Below are 23,733 nucleotides of genomic sequence, written 5' to 3'. Positions count from 1 at the left end.
AACAAAACATACGGCGATATACATTTATTATGTGCAGAGAGATGAAGAATATGGTGTAGTTTGGCTTAAATTGCAGGTAAATAGGCCTATGAGGAATTTAGTTTTTTTAATCGTTAGAAATAGTTAGTTGAAGTCACTAGACCCGATCAATGATGCGTACATGAATAAAAAAAAAAAATGAACACAAAGATATATTTTTTATATTTCAGTCTAAAACTTCATTCGAAACACAACAAGCATTTTATCTCTACAAAATCAAAGCAAACAAACAAACAAATAACAAGCAACAACTGGAAAACAAAGATTTTTTTTTCTTATCCGTTTGTAACACTAACAGACGAAGGTTTTTGCAATAAATGTTAAACGATATCATTTTTTAACAAATATAATTTTAAAGAAATGCATAATAAAAATCGAATATGTAGTTTAAACAATATAAAACAAAAATGTATACGTGTCTGCAGACGTTAAGTTTGTAACGCGATACCTGTGTACCATACATCAACATGATAGTATTGACAGCCGCGATCGTATGGCCGTTGCGTATGACGGTAGAGTTCCAGGATCGAATCTCATAATTTGTTATGTTTTTCTTTTTTCTTTTTTTTCTTTAAATATAGAGAAGCCGAGTTTTATAATACATATTTCATTACAACTTTAAATTAAACAAATTAAGGATAACGCTTTTTTTTATGAATTCTATGATTTTCACTTTGATGAACTCTTTATAGTCTATATATCTATATATATATATATGTCAATAAAATCCGATGTTGTCATACGCTAGTATCAGAGCGAAAACTAACAGCATATTTGTAAAAAGATTGTCTTTATAGTACAGTTAAAAAAACTTATAAATTTTGTTTCAGACTTTTTTTGGATGAAGAAGATACAAGAAAATATCACGTGTTAATCTACCAATATCAATAGACAAGATATGTGTGATAATACACCTATATATAATACTGCATTACAAAGATTCATTATACCACATGTATCATTGGTGCAAGCTTTATACATTATACATCAGTGCATACTGGTTGTACTTACAATGTTGCATCTCATAGCTATTTAAGGAATGACTGTAATATTTTTTTCTGTCTATGAAGAAATAACATCAAAAATGTGGTGCACACCGAATAACCCGCTTAGTGGGTTATTTTAAAGTGTGCACCACATTTTTTATGTTATTTCGAATAGACAGAAAAAAATATTACAGTCATTCCTTAAATAGCTATGAGATGCAACATTGTAAGTACAACCAGTATGCACTGATGTATAATGTATAAAGCTTGCACCAATGATACATGTGGTATAATGAATCTTTGTAATGCAGTCATTTCTTATAATTTAATTCTTAATTCCATTTTATTCCGGAGTAAATCATGAAAAAACGTTGATGACGTCAAGGTCACAAGACAAAATTATGTCTATGAGCTGATAAACAAAACAACGTCAGCCAATCGGAAGACGCGTTACATCCAAAATTAAATTATATATATATATATAGGATAGCACAATTCACACAGCTTCGCATTCGTCTAGTGTATAAATAATAATAATGATTTATGGTTCTCTTTTCGTTTTAACTTTTTTTTAAATCGCATTCTTCTAATTTTGTGGCTATCAAATGCTTGAGAAGAAAGAACGTAAACCGTCATAAAGTAACGATTACCAAATAATAACACAGAATAGAGCTCTACGAGTATTTAAAGTACATAGATCACAGCACAAAATAAAAAGAAAAAAATGATTAAGTACGGAAACTAAGTTAAACATTCACATTTTCTTTTATAACTTAAATGAAAACAATTCGTAATTCATTGTCCCGTTTAGTTGAAGTGTGTTTTTGGGTTGCCGTCTACTCGACGATTTCTTCATATTTTAGTCGGGTTTAATTCTAAGCTGAATAGACAAAGAAACCACACGCACAGTTTCAAAATAGAAAAAAAAACTAATATTTTACTTGTAATTGAAATTGAATTTCTTTGTTAATTCAATCATATGCTATTTCATTTTGCAGGATATGTCTAAAGTTACACGATTTACATGTGTTCTCTGTACTAAGAGGACAAAACATCATGATAAATGGTTTCTTGGTGGAGAAAATAACAAAGGACTACGTAAATACTTGTACAAAAAAAATTTCCTAAATGTTGCTAGTTCTGATGTAATACGTCGAACATGTAGACGTAAATATTACAGACAATCTGATGAAAAATCCATTGCCAATGCTAAACCTGAAGTACTACCAACTGCAAACACATCACAATAGACACTTGCGTCCCCTTAAAATTATTACGTTGTCTTTATCTTCAATAGGTGGAAGCCACTCAACCTGCTTCGTTTGCAGGAAACGAGGCCCTAAACTAATTGCTGTTTCTGCCTCAACAAGGCTTAATACATTTGTACAAAGGAATATTATAATACCTGGAGGAGCTAGATACTGTCCTTGTCATATTTCAGATGAGACATTCAGTGAACAAGCCCTTTAATGTTTACCAGACTTAAGAAATTCGACAGAATTTAACCGAAGTGACATTTTGGACCTACTTCGAAAAATAAGAATGCTACTGCTAAAAAATGATGACAAACGATTAAATTTTGATAACGACTCATCATTAAGTGATGCAGAGTACACAAGTTTAACAGGCATTGATATAGCATCTTTCAATGATTTAGCAACACATCTTGTTTCTATTAGAGATACAAAGGTGCGTAGTTCCAGAACATGCTTAGGCATTTTCTTGACGAAAATGCGGTCAGGAATGTCCAACAAACTTTTGGCTACTATTTTTAATGTAGGAAAGGATTCGATCCGTCGAGCAGTTGCAACAGTCCGAAAAAATCTTATGCAGACATTCGTACCAAAGCACTTATGATTCAATCATATTTCTAGAGAGAAATTGATTGAAAACCATACTAGACCTTTTGCCCAGACATTATTTGGCAATGAATTCAATCCTGCAATTCTTGTAATTGACGGAACATACATATATATACAGAAAAGCGGTCAATTTCAGTTTCAACGTCGTACATTCAGCATGCACAAGCATCGGCCTCTCGTTAAACCCATGGTTTTTGTAAGCACTACAGGTTATTTTGTCAGCGTTATGGGTCCATACCTGGCAGATAGCAAAAATAATGACGCCAACATACTAAAGCATATAATTGCTTCAGACAATGAGCAGATTAAAAGTTGGTTGCAGAAAGATGATGTTGTCATTGTTGACCGTGGATTTTGTGATTCAATTGATCTTCTGCAGGAATTAGGAATACAAACAGAAATGCCTTCTTTCTTAAAAAAAAAAGGCCAGTCACAGTTTACAACAGAAGAAAGTAATACTTCAAGATTGATAACAAAGATTCATTGGGTAGTTGAATCTGCAAAAGGCAGATTTAAGACATGGGTGTTTTTCAACCATGTGATGCCAAACTCCCAGATACCATATATTGGAGAGTACCTACGCATTGTATGCTTAATAAGCAACAAGTTTTGCAAGCCATATAGTTCAGGTGATCCTCAAGAAGACCAATTACTTGGGTGTAAAATGATTTATCTTTCTAAGCAAAATGATCTCCTTAAAGAAAAAATTGAGTCGGAAAATCTTCACCGCATTAGATCTTCTAGTTGGTGCAAGATTGATGCTGCATCTGTTGATTTTCCTTCGATTACTGAAGAAGATCTCAGAAACCTTACCTTAGGCGTTTACCAGATAAAATTGGTCAGTCATACGTTGCTGAAGATGTTAATGAAAACAATGACTTTGAGGTACTGGTACATAAACAGGAAAACACTTTGATATGTGCAAAAATCCAAAGTAGACATGTTTCAGCAAGAGCTTATTTGTTATGTATTCAATACGATGAAATGACTGTTCTTGGCTGGTTCTGTAAATGTCGTGCTGGAGCAAGAATAGTTGGTATGTGTGCACACGTTTCAGCAGTTATCTGGTATTTAGGGTATGCTCGCTGTTTGAACATACCTTATTGTTCTGGTGACGATTGGACAAAATATCTAACAGATACACGTAACATGCCAGATCCCGAGATTATTGATGAAAGTGATGACAGTGACTGCATTGAGGAATGATTGCATAGCTTATCTCAACTTTTTGTTCTTAACCTAATAAGATTAATGACACAAAAATATATATGATTTTATTTCATGATGTTTGCAATCTATCATATTAAATCTTTCTTTGGTGAGAGTCGTAATAACAAAAAGGTTATACACGTATAACCCCTTTCACAATTTCAAGAGTATGATATCTTACACAGGCGAAATCGTCGATAAAAATGTTGAATCGGACTTTATTTTAGTGCATTTCATTAACATATTTATATTTCAACAAAATTTATTACTGTAAGATACATTTATAATATAATGTATACATGCAGTATGTCCGCATTACTGTAAAACCATCTGTTCATTTACACAACAAAGAATTTAATCACATTTGAAGGATTTCACTCAAATAAAAACTTCTATTAGATAATTAATTCGTACTTATTGGTTTAACAGTGTTTTTGTACAGTCATTCTTTTCATTACAACAAACATACGTAAAACCAGACATCAGTAATTGTGATACGCATTTTAGGTATTTCAACATATCAATGCTGTTGTTAGGTAGCTGTTACTATATAGATACATAATACCAGTGGTTTTAACTCTGTTGAACAGTTTCTGATTAAACAGTTTGCAGTTGTTCCTGTTCAAAATGACAAATGCATACACACCGACAAAGTTTCAAATGTAGATGAAATAATATTAAACATCATCTAAAGTTTCTTAATGTTTCTAGGCAATTGGATAATTTTTGGTTGAATAAACATAAAACAATGTCATCTTGAAAAGTGTGTTTCAAATTGTTTGTTATTTCAGAAATAACAATCAAAAATAGACTTTTGATTATTTAGACTGAAACAAAATGTCCATGCACCGTAAAATTCGAAAACAAAAACGTAAGATCTATATATTTTTGAAACCATGGTAACAGTTGCTATGGTAAATACAAATGATCAGAGACCACAAAAGAGAAAGTATATTACTCTTACATTGATTCATAGAACGTCCTTTTGTATATTTGTATATAAGAAGGTATCTTTTTTATAAGTTTTCAACTTAAATACGTGCAATAATAACAGCACTAGTTTCAAAATTGATTAAACATTCATGTTTGGTATTAATAAAGGGATACACTTTGACGACGTCATATAAAGTGATTTCAAGTAATATATACAAAATATATATATTTTTGGAAAGCAGACACCTATAAGATATTTTGAGAGAGAAATCATCTACTTTTGAAGTGACCCTTAAAGCCCCTACTCCTTTGAATATCGAACCGACTGCTAGGAGCCGAGTGGATATTAAATATCGAATATCGAATAACGAACAGGCTGCTAACTTCACATTCATACAAAATTGATTACGTTTTGCGTTGTTTTTGAATGTTTTTGAATTATTTTATTTTACTTTTTACTATGGTAAACGAGCATTTATTCGTCATCTATTCATCGAACGTGTAACATTTTTCCACGACAGTGCCTTTCATAGCTCACCATACGGTATGGTTTTGATAGTTATTGAAGGCTTTAGGAATAATAGGTGCGAACGTCTACGTCATTATCTCTGGTGGATAGTTTGTTCGTTGGAAATCATACCACATCTTCCTATTTTCATATTCAAGTAATATGACTGTTTAAATTATGTCTCTGTAATGTCCTTATTCTAAAAAAATTTTGATGAAATAGCAAACAAAGATATTTTTAGGTTTATTTTTATGAAAAAAGAATACATAAGCAGGAACACACATATTAATGTCCAATAACCAAACGTTTTGAAATCTATCTCTTTAAGCACAATATTCATTTATATTAATAAAATTTGGAAACAAGTACACACAACTACAAATTAAACCAAAGCTGGTTGACCATGAAACCTTTAAAAGATGTAAAGAATTTTACACAAAAAATATTTGATGTAATTTTATCAATGACTTTTTATATCGCATTTGACCTTCATTCGGTGTCTTTTAATTCTAAAAATAAAATAAACTTATAAATGATATTCTGCAAATGGCCTTAAGCAAAGACATTCATACTTCGAATGAAGATCAAATAACAATGTAGCTGAACATCGTCAACTTTTTATTACCGTGAACTAAATCTTTACACTTCATTATAAATCCATGTAGAATTTTAAAATTTGTAAAAAAGTAAATCTGAAAAATTAAAAATATACGAAGGAAAGCAAAGTGAACTTTTGAAAATACAGGGAATGAAATTGGGGAAAAAATTTAAAAAATATTTGAAGCAGACTAAACTATCCTCACTAGAAAACAATTCTAAATAAAACTACAAAATATTTAAAACAAACCATGGCGCCGCTATTGAATACTTTTTTCTGACACAACAAGAATTATTTATAATTTCCTAACTGTAATTAAAAAAAAATGCCTCGTCATAACAATAAATTTTATATGACCCTTTAAAGACCTACTCGCATATTCTGTTTTTCCTAAATGGTTAGGACAAAATATGACAATAAATTATTCACAATATAAAACACAGAAAAACACTGTAAAACATATAGAGTAAAACATCAAAGTTCAATCTTGTATAGATAAACTTGCTAAAGATAAGCTTATGATTTCATCAGCTAGGAATTTAAAGTGTTTTAAATAAATCTACAGTATATCAGGTAAACAAAGTTCTCTGTTAGCTTTCATTCATTTTTTACCAATGCCAAAAAATCCTTTTATTCTACAAAGAACCGATTTTTCATCTTTTAGTATTTCATCTGCAACGTCACCGGCTGCCATTGATTGCCTAGTATTACGGACACGATCTTGGAATATCTTAACTGATTTTCCATAAGTAGCACGTTTTTTACATTTCTCCAAAGCATCAATTCTGCCTTCAAATCCACTCTTCTTTTCTCTTTTTTCACTGGCAATCATCAATTCTATATACTGAACTGTGCTGAGAGGATCAGGACGGAGAGCAATTTCTTTTAGCCTATTGTTTAGTTTTGAAATGACTTCCATCATAACCTGGATTGCTTCCTCTTGTCTACTTATATCTTGGCTCATTTGCTCTAAGACTTGTTCCTGCGTTAATGTTTTCTGAGTGGCCTCTTCATATTTCTTTTTCATATCATCATATCTCTTCTTCACTTTGCGTTTTGACCATTTGATAATATATGGTGTGTTATGATGCAGCTTCCAGTCACAACCATTTGGACACTGGGTGCATGATCCTTCTCTGTTCATAGCACAGCACTTTACCTTCTCACTATCATTTGCGAACGCACATTTCTCATGACATGTATAGTTACATGTAAGGCAGTTGGTTGTATATTGCCCTTTTCCTGTTAAATCAATTTTTTCCTGAAAATCTTCGTCAACTACGTATTCAAATTTTTTATTCTGAAGTATTGCTTGCTCGTTCTGCGAAAAAATTGCCACTTCTTTTTCCAGCACATTGATTTGTGATAGTCCCACCTCTATTTCCTGTTGTAAATGAATTACCGTGTTTTCAACTTTCTGCCTCTTCCTCAATACCTCAGTAGTAAGAGAAAGACTTTTTGTTTGTAGGGTGGTTAGATGACCGAAGAACGTTTGACAGCTTTTGATTCCCATGTCCCAGAAGAAAGGAGAAAGGTTGCTTGGTGTATTCATTGTATTATCAACGAAAAGAGCTGAATTATTAAAAGTAAAATAAGTATCATATGGAAGGGGAATTCCTTCAATTGCTTGTATTCCGGCTAAAACTGGGGGTCGTTGGCCATCAGCAAAGGTGATAAGGGTACATATATTATCTTTGATATCATTTCCAAATAACGACAAGATGGCTTCAAAAATATATTTCTGAGTTGTTGATAATCGTGCATCAGGCGCTTTGAGTATAAAACAAACAGCATCAAGAGTTGCCACTCCCCGTTCTCCTTTGGAATTAAATAATTCTCTAATTTGTTCTACTATTTTTGCATCTTGGTCTAAGCCTCTGGTGTCACCAAATCCAGGCGTGTCTATTAAGTTGATGGTATAGTTTACTCTATCCGATACATCATTGTGAATAGTATAACATGTCACCCACTCGGTCTGTGAATGTGCCTAAAACGAATCAAAGTTAGGTTAACATTACAGCGTCACAAATTACCTGAAATGTCACACGTTATAGTAATAGGTTTTACTAGTATCTTCTAGCATTGCATTCTTTTGATATCAACATTCTTTCTAATTGGTTTCATCAATTACTATTTTAAAATAATTTCAGCTCATATTTAACAGCTGTTTTCATATCGATTCTAATTTTAAGATTTACTGATTTGATCTTAAATTTTATTTCTTCGGTATTCATGATAACGATAGCTATGTTTTTATAAGGCCTTGTTGGACGAGTGGTAAAGGGCGGAATCGGTCTTGCAATGATGTCAGTCAGCATGGCTTCATATCCCATTGAGTGAAAAAAAAATCTGCAAATGCAATACATGTTATCTGTGGTGTTAGCCCTGAATAAGCCTAGGTTATTTGATGAAAAATGTCTGTCTTTAAGTGATCACATATGTAGACGTGTATATAGACTGAATTTGAGACGACTTTTAAAAACTGAAAATATAAACCGAATAACGTTAATAAAACATTCGAAGACTGTTCATGGACAAACATACATAACGTGCGTACGAACAAGGATATGTTAAGTGGTATTATCCTTTTATCCAACGTTAGGTGTTTGCTTGGTGCATTTTCTTCTCTTTTTATAAAACTATTGATTAATGAAGTCAATAACCAATTAAACATGTGGATTATATTTTGGTCTGATTCTGATAAAATGAGTACAATAAAACAAATACACATTAATCTAAACAAATAAACATTCATCTCACCTGATCATTCTCTCTTGCCTTTTCACATGCCTCCAAGTTAATAAGTGTGAATCTAAATGGATCTTCCCATGTCACTCCCATTATATAGTTAGCCATTCCGTTAATTAAGGTACTCTTCCCGGAACCAGTGGCGCCAACTATCATAACAGTGCGTTCTATCGCGTCTATACCTTCTTTACCTTTTGAATATAATAAATTTTTGAATATATTTTTTATGTCACCTTATGATGTCCATGTAAACATTTAGATTAAAATCAACGATGTAAAGTAAGCACCCTGATTACTGATGAGTTTCAGCATATTACCAATAACTATTACGAACATAACAAAAGGTCAGTTATAATGAAATGTAAATAATGAAGAAACATGCAAATTCTTTCAGTTATGCATATCAATGATAACACATTGATTAAAAATTAAACAATTTGACTGACATTTGTTGTTTTTTTTTTTTGGTTTTCATTAAAACTCGCCAAAGAAACGAGAATAATAATTTAGTGTACTAGAAGTGTGTTATGCCTAAACAGGACTCACCATGGCCAGCGGCGCTCAAATCAAAACAGTTAAAATTTCAAATCAATTAAAATATGCAAGAACATTGAAATTATTTTTTTTTTTAAATATGGTTAAGGCCGACTATACCTTGGGTACAAACACTTATTTAACAGTGTAATATATTTATGTAACGTCCTTACAGTTAAATCATATTTACTGTTTGTACAATTACCTAGAAAAAACTTTCTGGTCTTTGCCTTCTCGTTCCTGGCAGAAATATTTTCTTTTATTGGCAATTGGTAAACTGTTGGTGGACCAATTTCAATTTGTTCTGCCCTCTGCAAAACACCTAGTGCTGGCGACTCCCGTGTTATAATAGGGTCACTTTCTACAGTGAATTGACCATCCTTCCCAGTACTATCGTCAATTATTTTTACTTTAAAAATGTACGATGTATTTGCCTTGAGCCCAGTTATTGGAAATCTTGGCTTGCTACATCTTTCTTTTGACACATATGGCCTCCATTTACCATTTGGATGCTCCTTAAAAATAATTTGATAAACCTCGTTTTCTGTCAGCTCTCGCTCTGCTCGCCACTGTAGCAATGTACTATCTGATTTGCTTTCTGATGAGTATGGCTTTCCCAATTCCTCATTTGTTGGGTCCTTTAAAAATCAAAAGTTTCAGTATTAGTTGTGTATTTCTCTTTTCAAAACATTGAATTTATATTTCTGATAAAATTAACCTACATTTTTGTCGATTGTTTTATGTCTCAAACCAACTATAGTATATTTATTTAGAATTTATAATGTTGATGGTGGACATTTTACTGAAATGTTCTGAGATTTAATTTAAAATATTAAATTTAGGTTGTGTTCATTCTTAACTATTGATTTTCTGATACGACTCTAATACGATAATATTCTACATCACTTCAATAGCTACCTTTAGTTGTTTTAGTTCTTGAGTCAAACATTCGTCTGTAAGGCCTTGCTTCTGCATGGCATATTCATTGTTGGGAAATCTGAAGAAGAAATAAAACACCATTTGTCACTAACGTTTTAAGTATAGATCGATGTAAGTTATAGGGTTAAAATTAATATAAATGTCAATCGCCAGGTTTATGGAAAACACATCTGAACCTTCTTTGAATGCAGATACCGGTATATTACTATAAATAGCATGGAATGTCTAAATTTGACATCAGTATTGGCATGTTGAAAACTATATATTTTCTTACCGGTATTAACAAAATTAAAGCTTAGACATTATATTAGATTTATTTATGTAAGTGAATCACTTTGATGCAATCAATATCTAAAGTTCAGTGGCAATCATTAATTTTTACAAAATAAAAATTAAGTAAATTCTGTTCAAGGTGACATTATTAGTGATAACCCCTTATTGTGATGAAAAGACTGGTTATCAATATAAGGAATTGATTGTTTCTCACGAAACCTTATGCACTTATTTACGAAAGAAGGACAAATGATACTGCTCCAGGTAAATTTTATCAACTGACCTTGAATGAAGCTGGCAAATATCTGAAGATATCCTGTGAGATTTTGTTCTCTTCATTTTTGTATGTTTTTGGGCACAAGCTTCACAAAGAGGATCTGGAACCTGACAGTCAATACAGAATGATGTAGCTTCGGACTCCCGTTTAAGGGAGTGGCATGGTTTACAGAAAACTGTGTTTCTTGATATGCCAGTAACTTTATGTTGATAGTTTTCTGTTTGTGCCTGATGAAAGTTGAAACATTCCTCGCATAAATTTTCATCGCATTCCTCACAAAAGTATAATGCATTTACTGTGCTGTCCTCGATGCTACAGGGTTCGCATACAGGAATGTCTTTATTAATTTGTGCATTTTGGGCACCTTAAATAAAGTAAGCAAATGGAATATCAAATAAATCAATATCGATGTTTGTCATTGATACAAGTATATTGTTCGGAGTAGGAATTATTCAAATAATGTTCAATATGTACAATTGACACTTTTTCTATAATCTTTGAGCGATCTTATGAAGTGTCCGTCCGTCTGTCCGTCCGTCCGTCTGTCCGTCCGTCCGTCTGTCCGTTCGTACGATAATTCAAAAGTGCTTTAAGCAGTTTTCATGAAACTTTGGAGACTGGTTTATATCTATCAAAATAACCTCCCCTTAGTTTTTTTTATAAACTTATGATATGACTTTTAGGAGTAAAAGCGACGGGCGTGTCATTCGCTCATGGCATGGCTCTTTATTCAATATATGAACTCAATTACCAAAACATTAACCTTCTACAAATTTTATACTTTTTTAAGTAATATGGAATGCCTACATCTCAAATGCAAAGAGTATTAACAACTGAAACTGAAAACGTACAAGTAGTATGTTACTCAATAACTTTAAATTTCATTCAGAACACGTTAGAAAGTCGCAATTTAAAAAATAAATAAAAGAAGCCTATCAAGTCTAGATCATGGCAAAATAAAAATAAAAATAGAATAAATCGAAAGTACACATATGCAGCAAAGTGATATTTTTGACTTCGGATGGATATATAAAATGAGAACTAGAGGCTCTTTAGAGCCTGTGTCGCTCATTTAGATGTATGTACAACAATGGCCACACTCCAACATTGAAGACTAGAAGATAATTCATAACTAAAATATTTTATCGTTGCATTTTGTTTTCATTTTCTCTGTATCTACTATAGTGTTTGTCATTAAAACCCAAATTAATCACAGATACCAGGATTTTAATTTATCATGCCAGACGCGCATTGCAAATCAAAATTTCCCCCAAAAAAATTGCCAAATAAAACAAATACACACTATTGAAGAGCAATAACTCCTATAAGAAAAAAGACATAGATTTTCGGTTTGTTGACGCATTTGTAGGTCTTTTCATGTTGATCGATGTTTTTGTTGTTAACAGTATCTTCATTAATTTTTTTTACCGAAAACGCAAAAAGGGTTAAAATCGTCGACTGACGATTTCGGCTATATTGACTTATTGGTAGATCTTTTCTTGCTGAACATTTTTCTTGTTACAGTTTTTTCCGTCCAACGTTGTCGCCAACATATTATTGATAAATGAATATTGTCTACATGGGACACAGATGATGCCTCCGCTGGCATAAATTGTTATAAAGAGACATATCTAGAGAATAGTAAAAGTGACGCCACCCAAATTCGAACTTGATCTGTTTTTTTTGTGGTAATAGGCATTGTGTATAAGTTTGGGACGTACGGACGGACGGACATACGGAGGGACAGACGTACGGACAGACACGGGTAGCACTTTGTGACCCCCTCCGACACGATGGGGCATAACAGTAGGTAAAAATCATCTTAAAGGATCTTAAAATTTTGGCTTTATTGTCCCATGTGTAGGAATTGTCAAGCTAATCCTATGTGTATTTACAGTTTCACTTGATCTGTCAACAATAACGTAACTATTTTTTTTTTCAAGATGAAAGGTCAAAACGCAAAACATTAAAGGATAATTACTCCAAATGGAATTGACTGACGATTTTAGCTATGTTGACATATTTGTAGATCATGTCTTGTTGATCGGTTTAGCTGTTGAAAGTTTCTAACTATCTATAACAAGTTAAAAGATAATACGCAAAAACGTAAAAATGGTAAAAATCCTTTTCACAGTGCACTAACGTCTATAAAGGAGTCGAATGACGAATTAGGTCATGTAACTAATTGGCAAATCTTGCCTTGCTAGTCATTTTCGCTTTTTAAAGTTTTTATGGATATAATAAGGTTTTCAAGATAATTTTCAAAAACGCCAAAGATGGTGAATAGGGCAATTATTACTACAAATAGGAGTCGAAAGACGACTAAGCAATATTGACTTACGTGTAACTCTTGTCTTGTTGGTCAATTGTGCTATTAAAAGTTTCTCTCGATTAAAGTCTTCAAGAAAATATGCAATAATGAAAAGACAAGTAAGCCGCAATAAATTGTTGAAAGGAGTTATATGTCAAATTTTGTAAAAAAAAAACAGACAGTAAATAGATCTTGGCAATCAAATAATTTCAGTTCCTGTCAGATGTGCTATCTATAAATAAGGAATAAACACCTATTTTCTATTTTTATCTTGGCCATGCTGGTTGACAGACAAAATTAACAGACACACCTTTAAACACCATGATGGCTGTGACCAAGTTTGGTTTTAAATTGGCTAAGTAGTCTCAGAGGAACATATTTTTGTATAGGAAAAATTGATTCCGGACGCCAATGTATGTCATACATGTAACCTTTGGTTCAAGTGTGTTCAAAATGGGTTACTATTTTGAAAAAAAATGTCAAACAGACAACCCCATTTGGAAAAAAAGAATCAAGAAAAGAAAAACAGTAGTCTACAAAAAACACAACATAAAAATCTTAAAACTCAGAAACTCAAAATTTATCAGGGATGTTCTCAGGGTCTCCAAAAGGGTAAGTAGATCCTGCTTCATTTGTGTCGTTCTTCGTGTTGATCATGTAAGTAGAAATGCAGTGATCTTTCTCATAATGTCATATTCTAGGAAATGAGGACGGGATAGTGGTTCAGATAATTGCAAAATCTGCGGCGTCATCTGTGAAACAGAATTTTTATAACGGTGAACCAACTTGTGACGGCGTCTGTAAAGTGATTCAAGGAATAACGTCAACGATACCAATTGGAAGCCTTGGTTTAATAGCCGCCTTGTAAGCAGCAACGCTCTATCATGGAAAATTATAATAACAAAGTTCTGGTATATTGTATCAACAATGAGATATTAGGTAATTACACTAAAATTGATAAAATAAAACATCATTTAAAGGAAAACAGTCATATGTAGAGTTGACCGACAATTTTATTCAACGGTAACTTATTTCTAGCTCTCATTTTGTCCAATATTTTGCCATTAATAGTTTCTCATTTTTTACCAATGGTTTTGTAATAATGAACAATTTGGGTTAAATCGTCATATAATGTAAGAAGAATAATGACGATTTATTCCATCTGACCTAATTGTCTTCTGTTATGGCTGTATATATCTGCTGTTTAAAGCTTTTCCTTTTTATAATGGTTTCTGCCATAATTGTAAAACTGCAAACAAAATCGTTATTCAAGGGCAATGGAACTTAAAAGGGACAAGTTGACGATTTCGGTAATTTAACTCATTTGTACATTTTGTTGTGTTGTTCATTTGTGCTGTTTGAATTTTTCTCTCATCTTTTATACATTTTTGTAGTTGGGGCAAAGAACACACAAATTAATAAAAAAAAAACAGTAACAAGGACAATAACTCTTATTAGACAAAATATATCCTTATAAATGTCGTGCGTCCAAAGTTTTTTTCTGGGTTTACATTCATCAGCAAACCTCAAACCCAAGTACTGTGAGCCAGGGATTTATATAAATAAGTAAAATCGATGACGATATATGACTAAAAGGACATAAAAAAAATAGCTAGATTTATTTCAGGTCAAGTTTGCCGGAAGGTATTGGAGCAGTAGTTTCTAAAAACCTTCTTAACTTATTAATGAAGAATTTTAGAAAATATCATGTCAGCAATGTATCACTCGCTACTGAGCTAATGATACCCTCTGAAATTACCGTCAACTAGTAGTGGAATCAACCGACACAGTTCTCGCAAATTAGATAATACTTAATAAATTTCGTTCGTGCAAGTCACATTCCTGGATGTATCTTCATTAGAAACGCTCAAACCTAAACATTAAGTCCAAAACCCCAAAATGATCAGATCCCTTCACAAAGTCGTGCGTTTATTAATTTACTTTCATCCGGAACACTCAATTTTTAAAAAATGAAAGTCATGGAATCGTGAGTATGCTGCAATGTTAGGAGTTATATCATGTATATGTCAAAAAGGACATAAACAGAATAGCCAAAAAAGTATAACAAGAATACTGAAATCCAAGGCAAATTCAAAAATGGGAAGTCAGACAAAGTCAAACGCTATCAATCAATCAATTCAGCAAAATAACTTTTTAGTGTGAGGTCATTTTTTAAGGAGTGATTAGTCCCATTTTTAGTTTCTTAGTAATTTTTCACATTATGAATGGATATATTTAGAAAAGTTTATGTTATAAATCATGCCAGTTTAGAAACAAATGGTGTCTAAGCGGAAGATACCCTCGAGGGTTACAAATAATCATTTAGGAGCAATAGCTATATGGAGTCGACTGACGATTTTTCTTATTTGTTGTTCTGTTTTGATTATTTTTTTCTGTGCTGTTTTAAGCTTCTCTCTGTTAAAGTTTTCAAGATAATTGCCGAAATTGCAGGAAAAAAAAATGTATAAAAGTCTTATTTAATTGCTATAATTCTAAAAATTAAATCGTCTGAAATTTTTTTTCAATAAGATATTAACGATATCTTAACATTCTGAACATTTATTATCTGCTAGATTTTCTTTTTCCGTAAAGGTTTTCAAAATATTAGATAAATCTTTCATTTTATCCATATTTTCTATTTTGACCTTCATGGTTATGTTGATTGGCATGCATAATTATCTGACACACTTTTAAAAATAGATAACCACAGGTAATTGTTGCATGTTCAAATTCTCATTGGCCAAGTAGTTTAAGAAGAAAACAATTTATTAAAAGTTAACGGGAGCTAAGCGATTACAGAAGTTTACATTTAAGTTAAATATATTTTCTAGAACATGAATAAAATATAACATTATAATGTTGAAAGTTACTGACCGCTGACATCAAGCTTTAAAACATTTTCGTGCAGGTAAAAGGCAAAAAGTTGATTTTTTTCTGATATAATAGAAACCTCCTATGAATTGGAAGAAAGTAACATGAGAGTTAAATGACTTAAAAAAAAAGATCGCATTAGCATATTACACTTGGTCAAGCAAATGAATCTTTTTCTGAAACTGTCATTTTGATCTGAGCATCATCTGCAAAGTCTGAACAATAAATATGTATGCATACTATCAGTCAAATTTCAGACTTCTCCTCTGCGATAAACTCAGTATTGTTCAGACAATTCGCTTGCAGTCAATTCAGTACCACACAGTAACTGGTTCGACACTTCAGTCTTTTTTTTGATAAATAATACTTTACCCGAGTGATAAGGTCCTGTCTCTGGTCTTGCTCCTGTATAACTGTCAGCTTCGTTTGTCGCAGAGATAGGTCTTGCTTTGTTTCCTTTGTTCTGTAAGCTATTTAAAAAAGCAGCAATCTTCATATTTGTATTGATTTTATAGCTCCTAATCATAAACATGGCTTGAAACTACAAAACAATATTTGATGACAATAACAAAAGTTCTTCTTATGTTATCCGGAATTACAATCTTTTGTATGTATAAAAAGCATTGAAAAAAGGCAAATGTTGATTTATCTGTATTTACCATAAAATTATACCATTATGATTCTTTGAATGCAACAATAGTTCATCCACTATTACATATGTAACAAATGTCAATCCAGTTCATAGAGGTCCCAACCTTTCAGCGTATTTATACATCTTTCGTTTTCAAATGCTTGAGCGTTCCTAAGGAACCTATACCCAGAAAAGAGCTATGGACGAACGAAATTAAAATAAAACCAAACGTATGACAACAGCAATAATGCTTAAAAAACAAAAACAAATAAACAGCAGTTTTATTCAAGAAATTTAAAACAAAAGTCAGTGAGGTTCACATTTAACAAAAAAATATCAACTCATTGTAGGCATAAGACGACCTCAGGCACCACTTTGAACATAATTATCGCACACTTTGCGGACTTCGTTAACAGAAGTGTGCTACTGACACGGATGTGTGTTTCTTACACACAGAGTATGCGGTCTTCGTTAACAGGGGTAAACTACTTACACAAAACTGATCCAACAGATGAATGAGGAAGACCGACTGAATTGACACTCAAAATTTCAAAAATTCAAAAATATCAATACTGTTTATTAAGAGTCTTATGTCTGAATATATAAAAAAGGAAGATATGGTATGATTGGTAATGAGGCATCTATACACTAAGGACCAAATGAGGTAGACGTTCGCAACTATATGTAACCGTACGGTCTTAAATACAAAAAACCTTATAGATAACTATAAAGACTCCAATATGAACGAATGAAAAAAAAATTAAAATGAGGAAGCCTACGCCCTGATTTATGTTAGACAAAAATCGAAATATGATACACAGCAACCTACGATTTTCAATGAAGTACAGGAACATTCAGTATTTTGCGGGGTTAAACATGTTTGCGAGCTCTCAGTCCTCCACTAAACTGGGACAGTTGTTCAAAAGCATAACATAAAAACTTTAAAATCAATTAGAAAAAATTACGACTCTTGGATCACATGTTATTTTTCCGATTGATAATATTTTTTGATTTTTCGAATTATGGTGACCGAAAAAGGTCGACTCATTAAAAACTCTCCTTTCAGAAGAATTTAATTCTATTGTGTGATGTTATTTCTGTAAATCAGCAAGTGAATAGGTAATGATTTGCCTAGAAATGGTGATGCTATAAGTGTTGACAAGTAAACATATAAACAATATATATATCATATTATTAAATAGATAATTCTGTTGAGGAAATTATCACTGGGATATAATTAAATTACTTGGAGATTTCCAAATTGCGATAGGGATATTTATATTGCGAAGGATTAAACTAGTTATTTTGTTTTACCTTAAAATAACGGTAGTCAAGTCTTTTGATAACATGTGACCTCTCGTTCTTTTCATTGCGCTGTGACATTCAGCACAGGAATCACAGAGGGGACTGTCGCAATCCTTGCAGTAAACAATAGCCATGACATCACAACCATTAGCAGAACAATTGTCACATGAAATGGATGAAGACAGTTGTTTAAGAGGATGATTTCTATTCACTTTCTGTGATAGATGAACCGTCTTACATTCTCCACATAAATACTCATCACACTCTTCGCATTTATGTGTCGCCTGTGTTTCCTTCTTGTCATATTTACATGGCTCGCACATATCCACAGAAGTTGAAATGTTGTTAACGTCTATTATATCGTGCTTTGAAAAATTCTTCATTGACCTATGTTGGGATATGCAAGAATCACACATGAATTCCTCACATTCTCTGCAGTAGTGTGCTGCAAGAACGCTTTTATTGCGGTAAGTGCAAGGCTCACATGTACGCTGGCTCTTTGAAGAGGCCGGATCTAAAATTATATATATCAATATATAATGGAAAATGACGAGATATTGCTTATAGAGGAGATTGTGTACAAATACTTCAAATGTTACAGCTATTCATGTTTTTGTTGTCATTACTTTTGTTGGTTTCATTCATCAATTAAACGGTTATATATCCTTCATGCTTCATCCTTTTGTGGATTTTGCTTCCCCTTCATATACAAATAAGGAAATGTGGTATGATTGCTAATGAGACAACTATCCACCAGAGTTCAAATGAAGTGAATGTAAGCAATTATAGGCAATCGCACGGCCTTCAACAGTGAGTAAAACACAAACCGTATAGTCAGCTTTAAAAGGCTCTGACATGAAAAGTGTGAAAAAAGTCAAACGAGAAAACTAATGGTCTAATTTATAACAGAACAATTTACGAAAAACAAATTAAGTTCTTTTAACTTTGGTTAGCTCTTCAAAGTCTGAACTGGGTTTTGGATTTTCAAAAAGTTTGGCTTCGAGCATCACTGAAGTGACATTAATTTTCAAAAGTGCTTCTGGTGCATTAAATTAATACTTATATCGTTTGTTCTTGACATAATCCGGCTGGTTATGTACGTAAGCCTACCTCATTCAATTTTGTGTGATTTCGACTGTTTTCTGTTGTATAATTGTTGGTTTATAGAAGGACATTTTAAATTCAAATTGAAATCGATATTGGTCTTTAAATAAAATGTTTTATCAGCAAGGAAATACATTACAACTTTTACATGTTTGATTATAGAGTGTAAATGATTCTGGAAAACATGCCACTGCTGTTTAGGGTATAGGATATCATTAGACTAGTAGACAGCACTTTCCTCTTGGCAAGGAATTTCAATATTACGGTCATCTTCTTGAAAAGTAATGTATTTAACGATAAGCACTGAATTACAGGCTCCTGACTTGGGACGTGTATGTACAGAATGTGGCGGGGTCAAAACTGTTAGCGCGTACCCAACTTGAAACTAACCTAGAACAGTGGAATAACAGCACAACATTTTGTTATTTTTCTAGAAATTTGGTTCATGTTGTTTCCAACTGAATGTTCTGTTTGTTCTATGTTATGCTATGTACGTTTGTTGAAAGGCATCCGGTGACCTTTAGTAACGTGCATTTACTTTGCTGGCTACTTGTTTCGTCGTCAGCAATAATATCATATTATCTTTATATTACTGTTGAGGTTATTCATTCAAGTTTTTTCTGTTTGCAACCACTGAAACATTTCTATTTCTTGATCAAGGACTCAAGTGCCCGGGGTGCGCAAAATCATCTGAGTTGATAATGGTTTATGAAGTCGTAATAGCAGGTGCACAACTGCATTGTGTGTGCTATGATTCTATGCAATTTCAATGATTTGGGAATAAATTTTAGAAGAAAAAAATTATTATTACAAAAACATGGTACCATTTTTACAATTTGCTTAAAATTACTAGGTTCTTACGTATGGAAAATAAGAACAAATTTCGAAAACAAATCTCAATATCAGTTGAATACATGCAATAAATGAGCAATCATTTTGTCAAGATTTAAAGATCTGTGTTACAAAATGTAGTAGGAGATGATTACACAAAACTTGAACAGTGTAGTATACATTTTGCTGCAAAATTACTGTTCCAAATAAAATAGGAATAATTTACTTCACAAATTTACAATATCACATCTATAAGATGTCAATAAGACATCTGCAATATATGTGCAATCATTTTGTGGAGTATCAAAGATCTTAGTTGTAAACTGTAGTAAGAGTGGATTACACAAAATTGATACCATGTTTTGTCAATTTTGCTAAAAAAAATTCTATTTTTCAGCCATGACAGATATATTAGTTGAATGGTAGGAACAAAACATCACTATCATTATACAGATACCCTAAGGTTTATGCAGTCAAACTTTAGTTGACCATGGTTTTTTGGTTACAATGAAGAAGATTTTGACGACGATGGACAACGAGACGATCTAGAGACTGACGACGACAACGAACGTCAAATGATGTCACTAGCTGTTATGGCCAGGTAAAAAAGATCATTAATTCAAACCTGCTTCCATTTCTTCTTTGCCTTTGTATCTACAATTTTATAAATGCGGAGTGAATGAATGTATCTTTAAACAAATCCAAATTGATGAACAACATAATGTTAATATTTATCAGTTGTTGAATATGTCGACTGTTATCATTTATATTGTCATACTTATAAATTAACTGTTAACAAAACTTTCGACATATTTAGGATGTTTTATCCAAGGAATGGATTACCTTAACTGTATTTGGCAAAACATTTCGGAATTTGGGGTCCTCAGTGCTCTTCAACTCCGTATATAATTTTGCTTTTTTTTACTTTTTGAATCGGGAGTCACTGATAAGTCTTCTGTAGACCCGTCTGGTGTACAAATGTGTAATCCTTGTATCTATAGTGAGTTTACTCATTAACATTATTCATTGGAAGGTATTGATATCATCAAACAGGGATATCAATAAGTCAATAAACCGCCTGAACAAATATTATATTCCCCTGTTGTAAATACGTAGAAGCAATGCCTTTATGCATAATTACAATGTTACCTTAAGATAAAATTGGCTATATCAAAGGACAACTCGTGATCTCTTGTTAACTTCATTGCTGTATGCTGTTCTACACAGGAATGACACAAAGGCTCCGGATATTCACAATGTAGACAGTATCCAGAAGCTTGTACTCTTTTGTCACAACTTTTGCAAGGCTCGCACAACACCTCTTCTAATATAGAAATCATATTGTGGTTTTTATTCTGTTTCTGTGACAGATGGTATGTCTTGCATTGCCCACAAAGAAATTCTTCACAATTCTGACATACACAGGTTGCAGGCGTAGATTTACTACTGTACGAGCATGGCTCACATTCCTTCTTTGGACTATCGAACTGTACATGTTTTATGTCAACAATAGTATGCCCTTTTGTAGCCTTTTGTGTTTGGTGACTTGCAGTACACGTGTCACAAAATTTTTCATCGCAATCTTGACAATACTGAATCGCAACAGATTCTATATTTCTCGTAGAGCAGGGTTCACAGTATTGTTTTACATCGTCCAAGTCAGTTTCTGTGAAGAAAAAACGAAAATGACCTTTGTTAGTCTTATATATTTATAATTTATCACATGTATCCCTATTTTTCTCTTTTGGACGTTTAGGATTTTTTTTCAACTGTAAAATCTATAACTGCATCTTTTACTTTTGTTAGTTTAAATGCAAAGAACGTCCTGCTTGATGACGTTTTCAAACTTAGAGGCGAAAGAATTAAAACAGAAAAGGACAATACATGTAAGTTATATAAAAGTAAGAGGTCGAGAAATAGTTGCACTTTAGCACACAGATCGAATATACATATAGATATAGTTTACCATACGGTATGTAATGGATTGGGAAACCCATACTATGTAGTAAGCTATTAAATGCCCCGAATGTAGGTAGATATAGATATATTTCTTACCTGTAGAAGTTTCTGCATTTGAAGGATTTGAATGTACTTCTTCCATTTTCTTATTGTCTTTTTATATCTAATACACAAAAAAAACAACATTACTTTCACTTTGAAATTATACTAAAAAATAGTTACATTGTCAACTGTTTAAACCACTTCAACCCATTTTTTAACGGATGAAGTACCATAATGAATGTCTCCCGTTTTGCTATTTTTTCATTCCCAGGATTTTTGACAAGGTTTCTGTGCATTGAGAAGCTCATTTTCTTTTAGATTTGTTCCGTTTTCATCAATTATATTTAAAAAATATAGAATCTGTCATTGTGAAGTCTAGACGAATTTGATTGTAAGATGTAAACATGGAAAATCCAAAAATATACTGTTTGCATATTTTGTCGCGGTACATTACTGTTTCACGGATGCACATGCCTTTTAAAAAGTCGCTCTGTTAAAGGAATTTATATGATATTGCACTCTTGTAAGGACATAAATGATGGTACTCGATATTGATCTCTGTTGCTCTGGAAGGTTAAGTAGGCACCATATTAAATGTGATGCTGATAACTCATCTGCAGCCAATACTTTTAGATTTACAACAGGCATTTAGAGGGTAAACTCAGCAATACAAACAGCTTCATCGAAATGCCACAGGAATCACGTAACACAATCATTGGACAAACAATGAATCCAACCACGAAGCAGTCTGCGCAATATCAAAACTATAGAATGATTTTGAAAACTTATTAAGATGTATTATTTTAAGTCAAAACATCAATGTTCATGAGGAGAAGTATCATGTACAACCGGGAATAGATAAACAACCGAACTAAATAAAGATCAGTATGCGAATCGGGGTCTTATAAACATTATGTTATCTTTGTCCATTGACCCGAGATCGTCTATTAGGTTTAATCCGCAATCTAACGGAAGTGTCGTTATAATTTTTCATGATTGAGTCTTATCGAGATTGAAAAATACCCGATGAAAACACTTAGACGAAATAATCAAGACAAAAAAAAATGAAATTAATAATATCGAATCAAGTAAAAAAAAATGGAAAAGGCAGGCGGAGAAAGACAGGCGAGACTTACGGAATTCCTCTGGCTTTTTGAAAATAAATTAAATTTTTGCACAATTTGTAAGAAACACCCACAACTTGCTGATCAAAGTCTAGCTTATTTGTTTGCAAATTAATAGATAAAGGAAGACGTTGGTGGCCCATCAATGTTCTGCAAAACCCAAAGCTTGGCATCTGAAAGGAAACAGTTTTACAAGTCAATTTGAAAATTGATCTAATTATTTTGTTTTTATTTCTTCAATGGCTTCAAAACTTAATACATGTAAAACTGGTTAGCATTTAAAAAACAATACAAAATTGCAATCGGTTTTTGTCTCATTGATGTTAACCCAATACCTCTTTTTATTTATACACATTAACAAATATCACAGACATCATTTATATTGTGATACAAAACAGTTTTAAGAATTATACAAACTAACATTGAAATACTTTAAATATTTATTGGGAAATTTCGGGAAAGTAAATGTTTGTCTGGACAGGTAAACAGGTTACATATACTTTGGATTTTAAAACATTTAACATTCATGTTCTGATCATCAATCATCGTTATGCATACCAGTAAATAGTCCTGAGCTATAGATATCGAATAGAATTTTGTTTCATATAATGAATTTTCCAATTTTAAGTGTTTTTTTTAAACCATCTAA

At 32.4% G+C, this 23,733-nt stretch overlaps 1 protein-coding gene across 1 annotated transcript; it reads right to left on the bottom strand.

Annotated features, from left to right (window-relative positions):
• Positions 1-5,788: 5,788 nt before the first annotated feature.
• LOC127717553 (uncharacterized) lies at positions 5,789-22,073 on the bottom strand. Its single transcript, XM_052223236.1, has 10 exons — positions 22,015-22,073; positions 21,109-21,625; positions 20,585-20,613; positions 18,034-18,538; positions 16,461-16,558; positions 10,913-11,270; positions 10,336-10,414; positions 9,623-10,055; positions 8,896-9,074; positions 5,789-8,122 (listed from the first exon to the last, which is right to left on the bottom strand). Exons 1-10 carry the CDS (start codon positions 22,058-22,060, stop codon positions 6,737-6,739), a joined length of 3,630 nt encoding a protein of 1,209 aa, XP_052079196.1. The 5' UTR covers positions 22,061-22,073; the 3' UTR covers positions 5,789-6,736.
• Positions 22,074-23,733: the final 1,660 nt, after the last annotated feature.

This window comes from Mytilus californianus, unplaced genomic scaffold, assembly GCF_021869535.1.
Source record: "Mytilus californianus isolate M0D057914Y unplaced genomic scaffold, xbMytCali1.0.p SCAF_10, whole genome shotgun sequence".
In the NCBI taxonomy this organism is placed as follows: Eukaryota; Metazoa; Mollusca; class Bivalvia; order Mytilida; family Mytilidae; genus Mytilus; species Mytilus californianus.
The sequence above is the reverse complement of the archived record's forward strand: the minus strand, read 5'-3'. Positions and strand labels throughout refer to the sequence as shown.

Excerpts from the sequence above, each read along its gene's own strand:
- LOC127717553 (XM_052223236.1), bottom strand. The coding sequence starts at position 22,060 with ATGGAAGAAGTACATTCAAATCCTTCAAATGCAGAAACTTCTACAG. Across the intron at positions 20,614-21,108 it reads ATAGCCAATTTTATCTTAAG|ATACAAAGGCAAAGAAGAAA; the intron begins GTAACATTGTAA and ends ATAAAATTGTAG. Across the intron at positions 16,559-18,033 it reads TTGACTACCGTTATTTTAAG|CTTACAGAACAAAGGAAACA; the intron begins GTAAAACAAAAT and ends TTTTTTAAATAG.